The sequence below is a fragment of the Salminus brasiliensis genome, chromosome 5 (genome assembly GCF_030463535.1).
Source record: "Salminus brasiliensis chromosome 5, fSalBra1.hap2, whole genome shotgun sequence".
NCBI classification, from domain to species: Eukaryota; Metazoa; Chordata; class Actinopteri; order Characiformes; family Bryconidae; genus Salminus; species Salminus brasiliensis.
Window position 1 is genome coordinate 12,494,585 of NC_132882.1, and position 21,195 is coordinate 12,515,779.

Consider the following 21,195-nt stretch of genomic DNA (forward strand, 5'->3'; position numbering starts at 1 on the left):
TTATGAAATTAAAGTTAATTTCAGTCATTGAGTGCACAACTCTGATTTCTGAAAAGAGAAATGGGACACTCCATGGCCTCGTGCACCTCACTGCTACACACGAGGGCCAGAAGACTGCAAGGGTCATATATATATTAAAACGACCCTATATCCTATATTAAAACAACAACTTTTTGCTTCAGTGGAAGAGAGGGGGTAGTTAAGCTATTTTGTGGTGCCACCTACTGGTTTGCATTCACTGACACTCTCAAGCCTGAAGCTGCTGAGCAGGAGACTTTGACTGGGACTGCAGGATCCCTGATCAGTCCCTGTAGCTTACATGTAACTCAGGGAAGCAGCAGTGTACATGAACACACAGCATATGAACTGTAAATGAGTCAGAGGAAGTTACCTCTGGCATCACTGGGTGTTCTATCGAGCTCTGCTACCCATCGACATGTCCTTTTTATTTTTTCATGTTTTTCATGATAATTCAGTTTTTCTTAGGGTGCATTATACAATCTGAGCTTAATGTTAATATTTACCTGAGTACTGCAAACGTGTACATTGCAATTTAAATTTACAAAACTATAAATAATATATATTTCTCATCACCTTCGCTATGTCCAAATATCTCTCCTATACTTCTGCTGGGAGCAGTCTCTGACATGATGCCTTTAGTCTATCGAAATATCTTACCTACTGGTTTATTTAGGCAGCTTTATCTATGAATATCCACTATGGAAGCATGCTTTGATAAGGTCGCACAAATCGACAGGACAGGTGAGAGCAGTATATATATGTATTTATTATTATTATTATTATTATTTTATTTTATTTTATTTTATTTTATTTATTTACACTATAGTGTCAGTGTTTTCATGTGATTATGGCTTTAGTTTATTAGTGTGAATTTACTTTACCTCATTTCAACCTATCCCTCAATGGTCAGGACCTCACAGGACCACCACAGAGCAGGTATTATTTGGGTGGTGGGTCATTCTGCAGTGACTGCAGTGACACTGACATGATGGTGGTGGTGGGTTAGTGTGTGTTGCACTGGTGGTACGAGTGGATCAGACACAGCAGTGCTGCTGGAGTGTTTAAACACTGTGTCTATCCACTCACTGTTCCCTCTATTAGACACTCCACCTTGGTTGGTCCACCTTGTAGATGTAAAGTCAGAGACAGGAGCTCACCTATTGCTGCACAGTTTGTGTTAGTCATCCTCTAGTCCTTCATCAGTGACGCTGCCCACAGGACGCCGTTGGCTGGATGTTTCTGGTTGGTGGACTGTTCTCAAATAACAAAAGCTTATATTCCACCAAATAGCATCGTTCAAAACACATTAAAAAAGCCTATTTAGGACTAAAACTGAACGTCACTTGGTTTACAGCAGATATGTGATGGTTTAGGTATAAAGACTGCACATTGCTTATTGCAAGGAGCTTCCAGTACCCTGTAGTTTTAGTGCAGGGCTAAAAAGCTAACTGACAGTATTTAAGAAACAATTACAGAAAGCTGTGTGAATTCGATTTTTCACCAAACTATCACTTAAGTAAACCCTTAGCCTTGCATTTCCATTGTATGTCCTGAAGGGGGCAGTAATACACAGGTATAAATCAGGAGGAGGCTAATCCACTGTGTAGACAACAACACTTACAGACATCTCCAACTGTCTAGTGCAGTCACTCTAGAAAATCACTAATATTATCTCTAATCTATTATTATTATTATTATTATTATTATTATCATTGTTGTTGTTGTTGTTGTTAACATTTACATCCAGGACCTACATACTCTTATAGACTTAAGACTTAAGACTTAATACTGTGTTTCCTACAGTCTTAAAGAGGTGGTTCTGTAGTTTATTTAAATACCTAAAAGAACCTTTTAAACTGGCACCAAAAAGCGAAAGTGTAGGTTTTGTGGATTACACTGATGTCATTTAACAGGTATTAAGTCATAGCAGTAAAAAATGTAGTAATACGCTTAAGAACCCTGAAGGCTAACACAGAGAGAATGAGGAGGAGCTTCTTTCCACAAGCCATCCGTGCCTTGAATGGGGACAGGGACTTAGGACACTAAATCAAAGTATCTACATACACAAACTGGACCCTCACTCACTACAATACACAACCATGGCTCACGGAAAACACACTACGGACAACAATGGAAATATTTCTTTTAACTCACACATACACTCACATACAGATAAATATGTACATATGTATATGTATGTATATATACACACACACACACACAGACACGCACTATTTCATCTCTGTATATATATTTGTATATTTGTATTCTGTACTTTTTTTGCTTATATTTATATATTTTCATTTTTATATTCTATTCTTTAACTTAAATGTAACTTATTCTATTTTTATTTTCTTCATTTTTATTTTATTTTTCTTTTGCACTTTTGCACTTTACTTCATTAAGTTAAGGTTTAGTTAAGTTTAAATGTAGATTTTTATTGTATAGCTTGATGTGAGCAGACTGTCAAAAAAGCATTTCACTGCAAGTTATACTGTGTATGACTATGTATGTGACAAATAAAATTTGATTTGATTTGATTTGAAGTGTATGTTTATGAAAATGATGAGAGTCATGGGAGAGGATTTTAAATAAAGTGCAGAATCACTTCTACCTAAATAGTTACACTTCACATAAAACTTTTTGTATTTTGTGAATGTTTTTGCATTTATAAAATAAAATGAAATTAAAAATTCCAAATTCATTAAATAAACATCATAGTTTTCATGTTCACCATTTTGAAGAATATAAATTTGACCATTGTGTAAAATGTTGAATAAATAATTGTAATATTTTTTATTTTATTTTTATGTCTAAAATAAGAGCTATATTTTCTATAATTACATGTTTTCATTTGGAAAACCATTTATTAGAAAAAAATATATTTATGTGAATAAGATATATTTTGCTGTGACAAAGTCTCAGATAGTATTTCTGTATTTGTTTAGAAAAATATTATATATATATATATATATATATATATATATATATATATATATATATATATATATATATATATATTTTAAATATGAATGTAATAATGTTAGCTTTTAACCCTTTTCTAAATCTCTACTTCAGGAACTCCAGCATTAATTAAAATAAATCTATATGATGGCTGGATGGAGGGGGGCAGTTTATAACAAACTCAGAAGAAATCAGTTACTTCTCTGAAAACAATGAATTCTAGTTCATTTACTGTGGAGTTTCTTTTGATTGTTTTTACTGTATTCTAATAGCATATACTGTACATACCAAATATACTATACCTACATATATACACATGCAGTATATTTAGCTTATGCAGTATACTGAGCTGTGGAAAGATGTAGCTCCATCCAGTACTTTTGGGAGGAGTTGGGAATGAGGTGGAGTGGTGATCATTCAACATCCTGACCTCACTAACGCTCTTGCCGATGAATGCTATCAAATCCTCACAGCAATGCTCCTCCAAAATATAGTCAAAATACTTCCATGGACAGTACGTAGAGACAGTTATTCCAACAAAAGCAGGAACAACTTTTTTTTTTAAACACCCCTGATTTCGACAGAAACAATGAATGAGCGTGTGTCCCAATACTTTTGTCCATATAATGTATTTGCTTCGGTTCTTTTGTCTTGCACTAAATTGCATGGTATTGTTGTTAAATACCATTTTCCATTAGTCATAGCAGTAAAAAATGTAGTAATACTGTAGTAAACACAGTGATTAACTGACCACTGTCCAGCCTCTCTCTCAGTGAAGAAAAGTTGAAGGGCTTGCATCGTTACCGAACAAGTGCTTTATTTATTTCCATAATGTAATATAGCTGCTGTGATCTCACATCTGTACATATGCATAAACAAACAAATGAGCAAACACAAACATTCAAGGCATTAATGAACATATATAAAATGTACAAAGTTATGCAGGCATGTCTGAATTCATGACGTGTAATAAACAACGGAGTTTTAAGCACAGAAATGAACAGACGCACATTTGGAGAATGCAAGTGCTACGCAGACATTATTTACAAACATGTACCAAACATTGACTCCTTTCAAAAAGAAAGGTGGTTGCATTACATGAGCAAGATTACAGAAATTAATGCGAATCTATACAATATTTATAGTTTTATGTTTCAAATGATACATTTATATTTTTATTAATGTGTACTCAGTCCACCACCTCACAAAAAAAAAAAAAACACACACGCACACACACACACGCACACACACACACGCACATACACACAAGCATACCTGCACACACAAATGTTCCTCTGTTGCCTAAGAATGCTGATACAAAAGACAAATCTATTCGCTCGCCTTAAAAAAGGACAGGTGTCCACGCAGGCGAACCGACACGTTTGAGATTAAACACTTAAACACTTAATCTGCTTCATGATTTTTTTGAAGAGCACGTTTACAGATTATTCCAGTTGAGTGTGTTTTGCTTTCTGTCTCCATCAAGTCAGAGGTGGTGTCGTCCTTAGTGGACGTTAAGCCCATCTGGTGTCAGTTGCAAATAAAAAGGCAGAGTGGATGAAACATGGCAGGACGTCTGATGGTCATTTAACTCTGCTACTCCAGGATAGCTTGCGATCCAAGCAATGTTAATTGTATCCAACAACAACCATATGGTCCTCCATAGAGACTCAGCACAATTCCCACTCTCCAGTTCAGCCTGCTGCATGCATTGCTGAGGACTGGAGAGCGTGAATGTAAAGACTGAGAGTCATCACAGAAGAAGCTTCGCACTTGGTTTCAGTCCGGCATGGGACAGCAATAGGGGTCAGCTGGCCGGATCACACTAGGATCCTATCCAGAAAGCAGAGTGCAGTATTGAAGCCCATACTGTTCCTATTCAGCTGCAACAGACCAACTGAAAGCTACATGTAGCATGTGCTGGTTTAGATTACAGTAAGTTACATTACTACATGGTTAGCGTGGGGAAACTGCTGCTGAAATCTGATCAAACATAGCGGATGAGTCTTACACTCAATACAAAACTACTGCTCCTTTTTTTATTTTTTTTATTTTTTTTTACCATACTACCATCAGCTACCTTCACAGTGTGAAAAAAACAAGCTACCTACAAACGTTTGCAGATAGAAAGACAGACGTCTGAAATGTTTTAAAGCTATAAGCATCTGTCTGAGCCAGTCTATCCCAAGATACGAGGCTGAAGGCTGGGAGTGACGCTGGATGTTCCCTTTTATTCCAGTAGGAAGTAGGACCCATTACGAGTCATTCCTTTTTTTCTTTAAAGGGGAGTGGGTTACAAAAGGCTGTGGGTGCCATTGTCTCTAGAAGAAGACGACAGTGGCTGTCTCTCGCTGGTGTGGGAACAGAATAATCGCTGAGTCTTCGATAATATGGCTATTCCATCCTCTGCTGGACTCGCAGAGGTCAAAGTGCATAGACAGCTACATGATTTCTCCTCTCAATGTGGAGGTTGTTTAGCACGCTCCCGTTCCGGACATAGCGCTGCGCAGAAAGGCGAAGGGAATCAATATGTTCCATTTAAGAGGGGTGAGAAGTCCTCGGTGATCTGTGAGATATGTGAGTTCAGAGCTTAGCTGCTGGAAGATAGGCCCTTTTTTTCCTTTGGGGAAAGACATTTTGGTGCGTTTCTCCTCTTCCTTAGACGGGTGAACGAAACTCAAGTCACGTTTGGCCATGGAGGTCTGAGAAAACTAAAGAAGGACTTCAAGGTGCTCTCATCGCTGGCCTCCACGCTCTAGCCACTGTCCATCGACACCAAAATGAATCCCTGACAAAACCCCTTAATGCAACCAAGCGATTCGTTTCAGGCGTTTACAAAAGAGCCTAAAAAAGTCACAAAAGCTTCATCGTTACTACCTGATTTGAAAATAACCAACATAAAATCGGATGAATGCGATAATAATGACTGACATTCTTCTGCATATGGGTAAGACACAGAATAGTTCAGGCACGTTGTGAGATTTGGAAAGCATAGTTTAGATAGGTACCTATTTAGAAATAGTAAAATGCTACATCCTCTTAAAGGCAGACAGCTGAACATAAACCAATAGATTGTAAGTCAAAGTTAAACGGAGCCAGCTAATAGGTGCAACCTCATCAGGGCCTCCAGCCCTACTCAGCCACTTAAAGCCACTGTGGCCAACTTCGGGTCTTTGACTACGCAATCCTGAGGTAAAGAGGTCCTTTGCACAAACAACCCGAAACAAGAACACAACGGGCAAAAACGAAAGGTTCGATATTGGAATGTCCTCATAGTAATAACGGGCTGCCTGCTATACAAAAACTTCCAGTGCGGCAGCACGTTTCCAGAACCTCCCATAGACCTCGACAGAATCTGCTCTGGACTCCTAAGGAATCTTTTACAGACTTCTACTGAGGTTCTGCTTGGTCCATGTAAGGAAGAGCTGCCCATACACTTTCCTGCACACACTTAGGTGTCACAATCCAGACACCAGCTTTATCAACGTTGCCTGGTGTCAGCTGTAATGGCTGATCCTGCATTTTCAAGGATTTCATTTTTTTCAGACCACTATTAAAATGCTTGTGTGGTCCTGTACTGTGACTCAAAAAGCAGTCCAGGCTGAAGTACTCCTTATAACATGGGCTAAACTGCTGAAGGCAGAATAGGTGGATATTCTGCACATATATGACATAAAAGTGTGTATTTTTGTGAGAACCCAAACTGCTGTATGGACTGAACAGCACATTTTGCATAAAACTCTCTTTTCTTTTATTACATTGGGGACAATTCAGTGTTCTTGTGATCTGAGCCCTTTAAGAAAATGAAATCGTTTGGCTTTTGAGTGCAGAAAGGTCTCCCCCTCTTCCCACAGGCCTTTTGGGATGGTGGTGCAAGAACAGGAATGGGCAGCTCAGAGACAGACTCTTCTGGCCATGCTCAGAGCTGTAAATCCATACATAGATTTTGTAGAGTCCTTAGTGGTATTAAACTAACAGAATATTGACCAAGCGGTCTTAGACAGGCATAGGTTACTGGACAGCATTTTCTTACTATACAGAAGCTCTTTGTAGGTGGCTGTGGCAGGTATGCGGGATTACAGAATGGCCTCAGAGACGCAGAGACAACTCCTACACCCTGGGCATGGCCAGAAATCTGACGCATGATCAACAAGGCAAGTGCTCAGACTTCATACGAATGACTGATCACACCTAGCAAGCCTATTAGAAAAATTCCTGTCAATGATGGAGGCTTGCTGCATTTCCAAAGGGCTTATCAAAGCTGAAAGCAGCAGAGCCAAACTAGTGCAGTTCATGAGTTCATGAATGAATTCTGGGAAATGTAAAGACAGGCACATTGTTGAGCATACGTCAGAGAGATGTACAGTATATTGCTTCCATCGAGCACTGCTATCGCTGCGTAAATGGCTTATTAGTCAGACAACTTTCCTAGCTCGTCGCTTTGGAGATAGTAGTAGAGATGAAAAGGGGGACTGAAGAATACATTTCATGAATCCTTAGTAGAAAAGAGCACAGAGTCAGCTTTCTTTTGGCATTACAGTTCAGAGCGAAGAGAAAGCACACATCATGGCTACAATCGGACTGTGTTGCATAAGTGTGAAGGCAGTAGTATTTGACGAAGGGCCAGTCAGTGAATCAGTAAAACCTTCGGAAAATGCAAGAGCCTCCGAGCTCCCTCTTGTTCTGTGAAACCACAGCGACCTCTTGGCGCTGTACCTAACGTGTGAAGCATGTCTTGCCACCCAGATCAGCACTGGATGAGTTTGAAAGGCTTTCTTTTTAAGCTAGTCCCGAATGACGAAACCGAAAAAAACAAACAAACAAAAAAAAAAGACAAAAAACCTTTAAGATTTTACATGAACTAAATACAAATGGAAGAAAGAGTTGCCGCAGAGGCACAGACGCGTGAGTCTGTTTGTGGAGCTCATGGTGCAGCTGTTAAGAGTGTCCACTTCTGGGGCTTGTACAGGACGTGGCCAGTCTCTAGTGGATGGGGTTGATGTCTGTGCGGTGATTGGGCGCCGTACTGGAGGTGGTGATGGTGTTGTGCTGGATGACCTGCTGCTGGGTCACAGGAGTAGGACTTCCTGCCGGACTGCTCTCTGGACCTGAGGAGCAGCAGGGTAAATTAGTTAGATGTATGTATAAAACCTAAACCTAAACACATGTGACTGGTGGAGCTGTTTACTCAGTGAAATATAAAAACATTCAAATCAATATAGCAAGCTTTTTATATTTGTAAATAGATCACATATTATAAACTGTGCATAACACTCGTGAAAAAGCAGAAGATATTGAATATTTCTTTATTTAGAACTGATTTGACCAGTGCAAAATAAATGCGCTTAACAAGCATTCAGATTTATACAGTATGATCACTGCCATTCAGTAGTAGACTAGTTGTCTAGTTTGGTGATGGAATATATGACAAATATTTATAATTCTCTTTCCTCCCACCTGTCCTTTGCTCTCACTATCTATCTTGTTCTTTCACTTGCTCTCTTTCACTTGCTCTCTTTTTTGCCCATTTGCTCTTTTGCTCTCTTTCTTGCTCTCTACATTTCTCTTGCTTCTCCTATCGTGCTCTCTCTCTCTCTTGCTCTCTTTCTTACTCTTTGCTCTTTTTTGCTCTTTCAGTCTCTTGCTCTCTCTCTCGTGCTCTCTCTTTTTCTTGCACTCTCTCTCTTTCTCTTGCTCTATCGTGCTTTGCCTTTCTTTCTTTCTGTTTTTTTCCCTCTTTCCACTCTCTATCTTCTATCTATTTCCTTCTTTTTTACCTTGTTTAGGAAGTTGCAGGCATGGCAACAGTTGGAAATAAAAAAATAAAAAAATAACAGTACCTGTTTTTTTTTAACAGTTAATGAAGAGTTAACTATGAAGAGTTGTCAACACCTGGGAGGGACTAACATCTACAAATTTCACAAATGTAAAAACATCAGCTACCTACATAGTCCTCAAACACATTCACACACTTTCTGCCTTTGCTCTGTTTGCTGTTTCAGTCCTTCATGCTTCATGTCGCTGCCGTCAAATGAAAAACCTGTCTCTCCATTTTAGTCTGTTTTTAGTTTTCTCCATGGTTTGAACCCTGTAGCTGCTTCTGTAAACTGTGTAAATAATTCTGTATGAATGGACCAATAGAAATGCTCTAAATTACTTGGAATAAACTCTTATTTTTCATTGACCTCCATTCAAAGTTATGAACATTTTTGCCTGCTCCTGTAAAGTCACATTTGGAGATACATGTTTTTCACTGAACAGCAACGATATGTAGCTTCATGTACCACACAAAGTGAAATATCTGTATTATGTATATGTTCTGTATTAATAGTTTTACAGGATGAGCACTATTATAAATTAGACCAGTATCTGAAATCAATTTCCACAAATATGTAGCAAAATGTATGTAAGACGCCTGTAAAATACCTATCACTAGTAAAATGTCTAATTTGGTTGGACTTCAGGATTAGAGGTTAAGAAGAATCTGATTCTCAGTTTAACATTAGCCAATCAAAACCCCTCAAACTATATTACAGATAAAAATAGCTTATTTGGGAAAGATATCCAAAGAAATTCAAAGTACTGGTGGGATACTTCAGTGGCTACTTTAATATTGGTGGGATCATGACCCTCACGTCCCTTGGGAAATCTAAGCTTATTAGTACTGGTCTATACAGGCATTAGGCGTCAGTGAGATTTCCCATCAAGGCAAATGGTGAACTGTCTTACCTAAGGTGCCTTTAAAAAGCTGTGGCCTCTTATAAAGCTATTTCTGAGTTTTCTTGTTTTTATTATAATTTGTCTGCGGACGTAATGGAGTCTTTCACTGAATGAACATGAGCATGTTTTTCTTATAGAATAACACCAGGGAGGGGCTGCCTGCATACATGTGGAAATGTCACAAGTATCCCTATCACTGGGTGCGTCCCTGCATGTGTGTGTTTCTGCACCAAAAATAGACTCAACAATATACATCATCCATTGTGTAGTGTCACCTCTGGCCATGTGTGTTTGTTGCTGGACTCACTGAGGTAACCTTGCGACTCTTTCTGCATTGCCGTGATGGGACAGTCTTTGTGGGTCAGCAGGAGTTGCTTGAGCTGGGTCACTTCGTTCTTCAGCATGGTTACCTCGTTCTGCCACAAACAAAAACATCAGAAAATCCACTTTTAACATCTCTGACAGAACAACAAGACATTTATTAAGATAATGAGATGGAGCCCTGATCTTGTGATCTTGGAATAAGAGAGAATCCCAATGCTCAAATTGCACCATTCCACTTTTACTCTTGCTGGGTAAGTGACATAAAAAAAAGGCAGAGCTGCGGAAGAAAAAGCCAACAGTTTGTCAATGGGCTACAACATAACTCATCAGTCTGTAGAAACAACAAAAGTAGCTGCTAGCAAAAGTAGTGTGGTTCCTTGCACCATGTGAGAGCTTGAGGAAAGTCCTAAAGGGGCTAGTTGTCATCGCTGCTGTCACAGCATATGGTTTAAGTCAAAAGTAACCTACACATCTCTGCTACAACTGAAGTGTAAAATTTGTTCCCAGCTTCTACCATTCCTGAACAAGTGTGTGTCCTCACAGCAACTCCGACAGATAGGGTTAACTGTAGCAGATGGAGGGACTGGTTATAACATGGGACTGGTTATAAAACAGCCAAATGAGCTTTCCAACCTATATGGCAAACACTGGCAAATTTATTTTTCAACATTAAGAAGAGCAGCACATATCAGAATGACAAATATAGATAAACAAAAAAATATACATATTAATATGGCATGGCAAGAATGTTTCTGATGAATCTGAGGATAAAATGCCCAATCAATCCAAATCATTTATATGGACAAATACTTATATGGACTTCCTCCACCTTTTTTAAGCTTAGCTGTCATATATATACACTTATACTCAGTTTTCAAAAACACCTATGATATAAATGGTACTTTTAGAGTGAATGTGTAGAAGTAAACGAATACACAAAAAGTACACTATACGTGGACCTGTTTAACTATATAAGCAAACAGTACTACATTATACCATGTGTTAGTTTGTGCCGCACTCTCCTCTAACGTATGGGGCTTTGTACAGTACAATGTAGTTCACTGATATACTGCAATAAAACACCTTCCAGAAATGACATAGAAAGCACTGAAAATCCGCTGTATGCTTCAGCTGTAGTCCAGAGTAATGATGTTTTGATGTTTACTAAGTATTGCGCTCAGTGCAGAAAGGTATCATTATGGTTCCCAATACCATTTCCCATGATAATCATCATAAACAAGGTCTAAAAAATGAACTTCAGTGGGTGGTTAGTGAACCTCACAGCAGACACACTTCATAAAAGGTCTAACTGTCTGTGGTTGGGAGCTCATTACAAAACCTCATAATGAGCATACAGAACACTGTCTGCAATTACAGCTACAGCCAGTGCCAGCGTCTTATCAGGCGTAGAATCTGAACATGCGACGTTCAGCAACATCTTTAGTGGTTGGTTTATAAAGAGATAGAACCACTTCAAGGACGGCTGGCCGTAAGAAATCCTCTGATTGAGAGCCGCCAGGACGTCTTGGAGTGCCAGGACACAGCGAATGGTGTGTGATAACCAAAGCAAGCCTGAACAATGGATGCGTATGGGAGTGCCAGGGTGCTGGGAACGTATTTTTGTCCCACCCCACTCAACTATGCAGCAATGAAGGAAAACAAACAACTTTATCATGTTTTTTTTTCATATTGTCTGTGGAAACTTTACATAAGGAAGGATAATAAGCATGGAGATGGCACTGTGGGGATAGAGAGTGAGGAGGAACAGCTCAGTAACTCAAAGTTCATCATAGGTCGCTTTCTTTGAGGAGCTGTAACGAATATTTCGTAAAAGGAAGGAAATTTTCTAATAAAGTAGTGAGATCCTGCAATAGCCTTAGTAAGCCACCCAGGTTCTCCAGTTGCGTAGACGCCATAAAACCCACCTTTTTCACTTTATTTCAGAAACACGTTGTTGTGAACTCTCCACATTCTGTGAGTTATACATTTGTGGAAGTAGAAGAAATATTATATGTATTTATCATATCTTAGCTTTTTACTCTGAATTAATGAAAAATGCTAGAAATGTAGACTTAGATCTGTCAATACAGAAGGTAAATTAAATCGAACTAAATGTAAGGCGGGTTCTACACTGGTTCTTTAGTAAAGGAAAAGCTTATATTGTCACTGTCATGCAAAAACCAATTTTTTTCCCATTTTTTTGATTGGTATAGATTAAACCTTCTTAACTTTCAATGAAGATAATGTGAAAAGTGGTTAATACAAGTCATTTCGGAGCATTTCTATTGGTCCATTCATCATGAAATGTTGACACAATGTGAAGAACAGCCAAAAAGTCAAATTTTTTAAATGTCAAAAACTACAAAAATAGAGATACAAGGTATTTGTATAACACTGAGGATATAAAATCATGCAAACTCAAATGGTTATTAGCCTGGTTACAGCTAGGCGTATTACGCTCTTAGGCGTATTAATCAGCAGCTACAAGGTCTATAGTACAAACTGGTGGGTCATCTACACTTTCGTAATAGAAGTTTATAATAACACTTTAGGTCCGCTGGCTGACCATAGGCTGTTTAAGGGGTTAAATGGATCTTCTCCACAACAGAAGCGGGAGTGTAAGACTACTTAAAGAGCCTTTTTACAAGAAGGTTTTGAAAAAGAGTCCCACCAGAACCTCTTCTTCCTCAGAGTATAACTAAAGTATGCAGTAAATGGTGGGATTTCTTTTAAATCAAGTGGATATTTCTATCATTCTGAACTACAGCTGAACTCGTTTTTTTTGTGGGAGTGTTTTTAACTTTCATGTAAAATCCCAATGTAAAACACACTTGTGCTGAGGTGCTCAACTGTCCACACACTTGCAGTTGCCTAACATGTCACAGCCTCTACAGCGCATTGACTTGGATCCCATGGTGTTTGGTTTTACAGCTCTACAAACTCTATTCTCTGCACCAACTGGTTCTCTCTAGTTGCTCAGCAGGCCTCGGTTATCCTGTGCCCTTTCCCCTCTCAGACCCAGCCCTGTCTGAGCTCCATCTGCTCTTTGTCTTCAGTAGCATCAGCTGTCATCTTCAGCAGCATTTACGGGCTACTGTAGCTTCCCCGAACTAATACTTCGTGAAATACAAGGGATTAATGGAATCCACCGGGGAAATTTCAGCAAGAGTAGCGCTCTCTGTGAAGAGCACTCGAAGGCCTTCCAGCTGAAAGCTGAGTGTTGGTAGGTCATTAGTTCTCAGTGCTGGTCCTGATGTATCCCTGTCCTGCACGGCAACAAATGAGCTAATTAACTCTAACGACTAACAAACAAACGAACGAACTAACTAACAAACATCTTGAAGTCTTTAGATCTTCTGTTTTTTCCTGATCTTCTGTTTTATGTTATTTACACATTTTATATATTTAGCAGTGCAACAACCATGCATGGAAATTTCTTTTTTTTTAATTTTTTATGGTGGCATTGGGCTGATGCTCTCATCCAGACCAACTTACATTTGAATTATGTTCCACAGGTAGGTGGATGTAGAATTAGGAGTCTTGCCCAAAGTGTAGTGTGATGTTCTTGCCTAAAATCAAACCCTAGTCTCCCACAGTGAGGGTGGTGTTGTCACCCGCTACACTTTTAGTGAAAAACGATGGACACACTAAAATGTGCAGGATAGAGAACTCCAAGTTCACGATTCACTGCTGTAAGTGAATAGGAAGGCAGCAGGTACCTGTAGCTGCATGTTGGTCTGCGTGAGCTCCTCGGCTTTCTTCTCCAGAGACATCACCCAAACTTTCCTCTTCTGCCTGCAGCGCGTAGCGGCCGCCCGGTTCCTCTCCAGAAACTTCCTCCGTCGCTCGTCAGGGTCCTCGTCCACTACCCGCCTGCGCCGTCCCCCACTGGGCGGTGGAGACTGCAGAGTCTGCGTTGGCTGCATTTGCTGTGCAGCTGGGGATAACTGTAAAATACAAGCAGAGGAGTGTACCAAACTACTGCAAGATAAAATACATCATTCTATAGAATTATGTCTAAATAATACATAAATAATTCATCTATGATAATTAAATCAAGAAAAACTATTAACATCACTAAATAAAATGACTATTTATAATTGTACATTTTAGATACAATAATAACTGAAATATGTATTATTATTATTATTATGATTATTATACAAATTGTTTTTTTTCCCACATATTCTGAGAACAATAAGAACTGTAAAAACTACTAAAATTACTATAAAATTAGGAAATATTAATAAAACAATCCATTTAAATGATACTAATTTACATGTTAATCTGCCTCAAGATAGAAAAAGATGTTCTTAAACTAGGTGGTATATTTCTAGGTATTGCTTAATATTTGCATTATTTTATTGTAATTTATATATTATATATAACTTAATTCTTGCATAACTTTATTTTAATGCTACATACACTTGAGCACATCTAAAACTAATTTTTACAGCTTTATAGCCTTTGGCTAATTGTTGAATGGGATTAGCCTATTATAATTATTTTTAAAATTGTACAATCTGCAACCTAGTTTTTTATATTGTTTTTAATACTGAACACAGTAATGATTATAACCAATAGTTCCAGCAAGAGAGAGAGAGAGATAGGGAGGGGGGGGGAGGGTTGATAATTGATCAGTGCAACAATTTCCCCTTATACCATAAAACCAGCCATCCATCTCCATAGTTTTATCCTTTTGCTCCAGACATCCTGGCAGCCAGCCAATCGAGTGTATGAACCTCCCATACCCGCCCCCCCACCCCCACCAGCCCCTGCCTTCTGCAGACAGGCACCCCCGCACTCAGACGGCAGCGGTGTGTCTGGGAGGTTCCTTTACAACAACATCTGCTCTGTCCATGTGCCCCTTTGGCCCTGTGATGGACGTGTGCCTGTGAGAAACAGTCTGATTTACAGGCTGCCCCGCCCTCATAAAGAGGTGTCACACCTCAGTTTTCCACTGCCCAGCTCCGCTCACACTAACACCCTCAGACATCCGGCGAAACAGGCCTGCTAACAGCGCAGGGTGGCCACAAAAAAGGCTCTTTGACGTGGACCTGGCTGTGGCTGGTACTCGCAGTCTTCAGATCATTGCAGGTTGTGTTAGGGTGATGGAAAATGCAGCGGCTTTGATGGTTGGTGTGGATACAGGGCCACTTGTTTGGTTTAATAATACACTGGAGGCAGAATTTCTGATTCACAAAGACACGGACTGAGTCAGAAAGTTCCGCAAAGAGATCAGGACAGAGGTCAGCATCAGGAGCATTTTTCTTACGGGTGCACATGAGAATACTAGACATACTGGTATACTAGACATACTGGTATACTAATCTTAATGGTATACTAATCTTAATGGTATACTAATCATGATGGTATACTAGACATACTGGTATACTAGACATAATAGTATACGAAACATACTGGTATACTAGACATAATAGTATACTAGACATACTGGTATACTAATCTTAATGGTATACTAATCATGATGGTATACTAGACATACTGGTATACTAGACATAATAGTATACTAGACATACTGGTATACTAATCATAATGGTATACTAATCATGATGGTATACTAGACATACTGGTATACTAGACATAATGGTATACTAGACATACTGGTATACTAGACATAATAGTATACGAAACATACTGGTATACTAGACATAATGGTATACTAGACATACTGGTACACTAGACATAATAGTATACTAGACATACTGGTATACTAGACATAATAGTATACTAGACATACTGGTATACTAATCATAATGGTATACTAATCATGATGGTATACTAGACATACTGGTATACTAGACATAATGGTATACTAGACATACTGGTACACTAGACATAATAGTATACTAGACATACTGGTATACTAGACATAATAGTATACTAGACATACTGGTATACTAATCATAATGGTATACTAATCATGATGGTATACTAGACATAATAGTATACTAGACATACTGGTATACTAATCATGATGGTATACTAGACATACTGGTATACTAGACATAATGGTATACTAGACATACTGGTATACTAGACATAATAGTATACGAGACATACTGGTATACTAATCATAATGGTATACTAATCATGATGGTATACTAGACATACTGGTATACTAGACATAATGGTATACTAGACATACTGGTACACCAGACATAATAGTATACTAGACATACTGGTATACTAGACATAATAGTATACTAGACATACTGGTATACTAATCATAATGGTATACTAATCATGATGGTATACTAGACATACTGGTATACTAGACATAATGGTATACTAGACAATATGGTATACTAGACATACTGGTATACTAGACATAATAGTATACTAGACATACTGGTATACTAGACATAATAGTATACTAGACATACTGGTATACTAGACATACTGGTATACTAGACATAATGGTATACTAGACATACTGGTATACTAATCATAATGGTATACTAATCATGATGGTATACTAGACATACTGGTATACTAGACATAATGGTATACTAGACATACTGGTACACTAGACATAATAGTATACTAGACATACTGGTATACTAGACATAATAGTATACTAGACATACTGGTATACTAATCATAATGGTATACTAATCATGATGGTATACTAGACATACTGGTATACTAGACATAATAGTATACTAGACATACTGGTATACTAGACATAATAGTATACTAGACATACTGGTATACTAGACATAATGGTATACTAGACATACTGGTACACTAGACATAATAGTATACTAGACTTACTGGTATACTAGACATAATAGTATACTAGACATACTGGTATACTAATCATAATGGTATACTAATCATGATGGTATACTAGACATACTGGTATACTAGACATAATAGTATACTAGACATACTGGTATACTAGACATAATAGTATACTAGACATACTGGTATACTAGACATAATGGTATACTAGACATACTGGTATACTAGACATAATGGTATGGGATTGGTGTTTTTTTTTTAAGGACATCCCCAGAACCTCTCAATTAAATAAATGTATGTATTTTTCAAGAGACAAATGAAATAAAAAACAACAATATATACTAATAAAATTTAATCACAGTATATATTTTACACTGTATGGTATGTTTCACCCTATGTAACGAAATAGAGCATTTTGACTAAAGTCTGGTAATATACAATGTAACCCAACCCAGACCAACCTAATATACACTAAATGTCCACATATTTGTGGACAAACCCTTCTAATAAATGCACTCAGCTAATTTTGGTTACACCCATTGCTGACACAGCACACCCACAGCTTGTCTAGTATCTGTACAGAAGTATTGCCAATAGAATAGGACTGAAGCAGATAAACATGAACCTATTGGCTAATGCCAGGCTTAGGCTAGAGGGGTATAAAGTCCAGCATTGAGCTGTGGAGCAGTGGAACTGTGTTCCCTGTAATGATGATGATCCATTCACAACTTCTGGAGATAGGTAAGAGAGATGGGTGAGGGAATCCTGACTATTATTTTGTTGCTGAATGCAATTACATCAATTTCTACCTCACTGACAGACAGCAATTTGTTGCTATAGGTAAATATACATCGCCAACTGCACCTGTTACTCAAGGGGTCCCTCAGGGATCCATTCTTGGTCCCCTGCTTTTCACCATTTACATGCTTCCCCTCAGGCCAAATTACCCTTTGCTACAATCTCAAGTTTCATTGCTATGCTGACAACATTCAGAATGACCTCTGACCTCAGGCTCTGGTAGAATGCGTTCATTAACTAAAAGTGCTTTCTAAAATTAAATACAAAGATTTTGATATTAGGGTCCAAAACCCCTCTATACTCACTATAATGTCCCACTATAGTATTGACGTAGATGATGTTTCAGTGAGGACTTTGCTAGTTCTTGGAGTACTGGCATTTTTCAGGCTCATCTTAGATAACCCATACTGCATTTTTCTTCACAATATTGCTCATCTCCAGCCATGATTTACTTCAAGTGATGCCAACTGGTCCATATCCTCATATTCTCCTGTATTGATTCCTGCAACTCTCTGTTTACTGGTCTAATTTCACTTCATTCATAACCCTTGCTAGTGAGCTTCACTGGATACCAGTAACATCATGCATTAGGCATAAAATACTGCTTACTTTCAATAAAGCACTTCATGGTTTGGCTCCTGTATATCTTGGATTGCTCTTCCACCCCTAAAGCCCCCCTTGTACCCCCAGGTACTCTGACAGTAGTTTACTTACTGTCTCCTCTATGGGTGGCATATCCTTCAGTGCTGTAGCTCATGAACTGCGAATTCCTCAATACCTCAATCTCAACAAGACTGTACTTCTGTCCTTTCCTTTAAATCTTTTTCGAGGACTTTCCTTCTTAAACAATACTTCCCTCTTTCCTCTGCTGTTTTTTCCCCTTCAGCTCCTCCTATCTACAGTCATAGAGGGCTAGAGGGCATTATTAACTGTACTATTAACTGCATTGCATTGTACTATAAAGCATGCTTGAGATTCTAAGTCACTGAATAAATTAAACTTTTTTTATAATTATTTTTGTTTAATAATAAACAAATGAAGCCCGGATCATCCTAACTAATCCTTGCCTATCCCGCTCAACCCATCCCTACCCAGCTAGATCAGCACAGACACTCCCACAGCTTTCCTACCTGGGAGGCGGCAGAGTGCATTGGCGGGTGAGGCGACGTCTGATGCCCGTGTGCGGGGTGAAGGTGACCCGGGTGAGAGTTGTGGTGCCCGTGGCTCTGTGGGTGGTGGTGGCCACTCTGGCCATGGTTGTGGTGGTGGGCGTGGTGAGGGTAGCCATGAGGCGGAGCCTGCATGTGCTGGTGAGGGTGTGAGTGCAGGTGGTGGTGGTTGCCTTGCTCCTGCCGTGAAGACATCATCTCCATCATGTGACCCATTGTGTTCATGTTGCCATTGGCGATAGGGCCCGGATGGTGAGCCAGAGCAGCTTTCAGTCTCTTTAAAGAAAAGAAAAAGGAGTAACATTAGAATTATGACAATTCTAGGGGTGTAATAATTATGGGCGACAAGCATTCTATTGATTATGATATCTAATGCAGGTGCATTGTTCAAACACTAACATTTGCATATCAATTTTTTCCCAAAATGTTTTCCAACATTAACCAACAACCCATTTCAGCATGCCACGCGCCACAAACTTCTGTCTCCCAGTTCTAGTTTTTAATAGACGGTGGAACAACAAGGAATTCAGAATGAGCTCATGTAAAAACATCCATATAGGTTAATATTTCCTGCCCAAAAATATATTTGGTTTGTTTTTTCACACGTCCACTTGTGGTGCCGTTGAGCAAAACACAAACATATAACCTGTCATGTAATATTGATAAAATATAAAATATAGCTTATACAAAGAAATTGATGGACCGGCATCAATGGAAAAACGCTAACGATTTCTCATTTCACTGTGGTTAAGGTTAGGTTTAAGTGTAGATTAAGGATAAGTTAAGGTGTAGATTAAGGTAGCTGTTTAGGTGTAGATGCAGATGTAGTTCAATGCTTGGTTTAGGTGTAGATCAAGGTAATAAAATGACATATTCATAGGTTTGCTTGGTTACAAGTAGGGCTGCACGCCATTGGAAAAAAACTGACATATATTTTTGACATATATTTTACTGGGGCAGTGGTGGCTCAGCGCACTGGGCTATCGATAACAGAGTTGTTTGTTCGATTCCCGGGCTTGGCAAGCTGCCACTGTTGGGCCCTTGAGCAAGGCCCTTTACCCTCTCTGCTGCCCGGGCGCTGGAGTTGGCTGCCCACCGTTCTGGGTGTGTGTGTACTCACTGCTTCTAGTTCACTAGTGTGTGTGTGTGTTCACTACCACAGATGGGTTAAATGCGGAGGACACATACGTGCACCTTATTCTGCAATATATATTGTGATATTAAAAATACAGGAATGTTCACAGGAATTTCAAGTCAATGATTCAACATGCTGTGATAAAAACAACCAGTATGGACAGTTTCACTAGGCCAGCAGGCTGCACTATACTACTCAACTATTCTTATTGGTGACATTATTGAGAAAAGCCTTGGTCTCGCCAGAAAGACGTGCTACCCCCTCAGTGCCAACCTTTGGACAACGGTGGCAGAGAATTTTTTAATGATCAGACTGATAATGGATCTTGAAGCTTCCATGTATGAGCACTATTTTAAAGCCCATTATTTTCTCTTACCCTTAGTTCGAATCATGGGAAAACATTTTGATGAGAAAACACCTCTAGTTTGGCTTTGCTGCCAGCTTGTTTCACAGAAAATAATGAGGATAACAGTCTCTCACTAATGAAAAGGCCCTTTTATCCAAACGCTAGGAGGCTGCACCTGAGCTGCTACATATTAACCATATTTTTTAATGATGCATGACCAAAACTGCCTTCCTTGCTGCCAAAGGGTGCAACCATGAGTCATGACAGACAAGTAAATGGAACTCCTCTTCCCTCTTAAATGCACATAAAACTGAGGATACAAATATGGCCTGGATTCTTAAGTTGAGTCGCTCACTAATATTTACACTCTGAGCCACGCTGATACACAATGCTCTTCGCCTCTATTTACACTGCTTCTTACATGCATATAAACACACCCTTCCACTGTCTGTCATCACTCTCACAGAAGACCATCCCGACAGGGCTCTGTTCGGTGCATGCTCTGGCACTAATGGGCCCGTGTGGGCTGTACACCACTTCCATTCTGTCTGCTGTCTGTTGCTTTAGCCGTGTGGTCTACTTAAGAGAGCGCTTGGCCCTTGAGACGTTAAGTCAAAGTGTCTGTGTTCAGTGTGTGTTTACCTGCCTGCGCTCTCTCTCCCTGAGCTGTTTTTCTGGGCAGCTATATAAGACAACCGAGGACTATTAACAAACCCACAAACCCAGTGCTTCTCTGCCAAAATGTGGCCACTAGTGTGATCTGCCTGACAGCAAACGGAGGCAAAACAAAAAAAAAGGGCAAAGTCTATGTCTGTGCCCATTCACTTAGGCTTTTTAGTCTTGCGCTGGAAAGTAACAATATTTTTAGACTGTGTTGAGTCTACAGCGTATACAGTATTTCCATTTGTACAGGTAGAGGTAGGTTGTTTTAACAGAAAATGCTTATGAAG

At 39.1% G+C, this 21,195-nt stretch overlaps 1 protein-coding gene across 1 annotated transcript in view; it reads right to left on the reverse strand.

Annotated features, from left to right (window-relative positions):
• Positions 1-3,805: 3,805 nt before the first annotated feature.
• creb5b (cAMP responsive element binding protein 5b) overlaps positions 3,806-21,195 on the reverse strand; it is an 89,553-nt gene continuing 72,163 nt past the window's right edge. Inside the window, exons 8-11 of the mRNA XM_072679397.1 lie at positions 18,726-19,040; positions 13,749-13,976; positions 10,013-10,121; positions 3,806-8,093 (exon numbers count right to left, since the gene is read on the reverse strand). Coding sequence (XP_072535498.1) covers positions 7,969-8,093; positions 10,013-10,121; positions 13,749-13,976; positions 18,726-19,040 — 777 coding nt within the window. The 3' untranslated portion in view covers positions 3,806-7,968. The remainder of the gene's footprint in view (positions 8,094-10,012; positions 10,122-13,748; positions 13,977-18,725; positions 19,041-21,195) is intronic.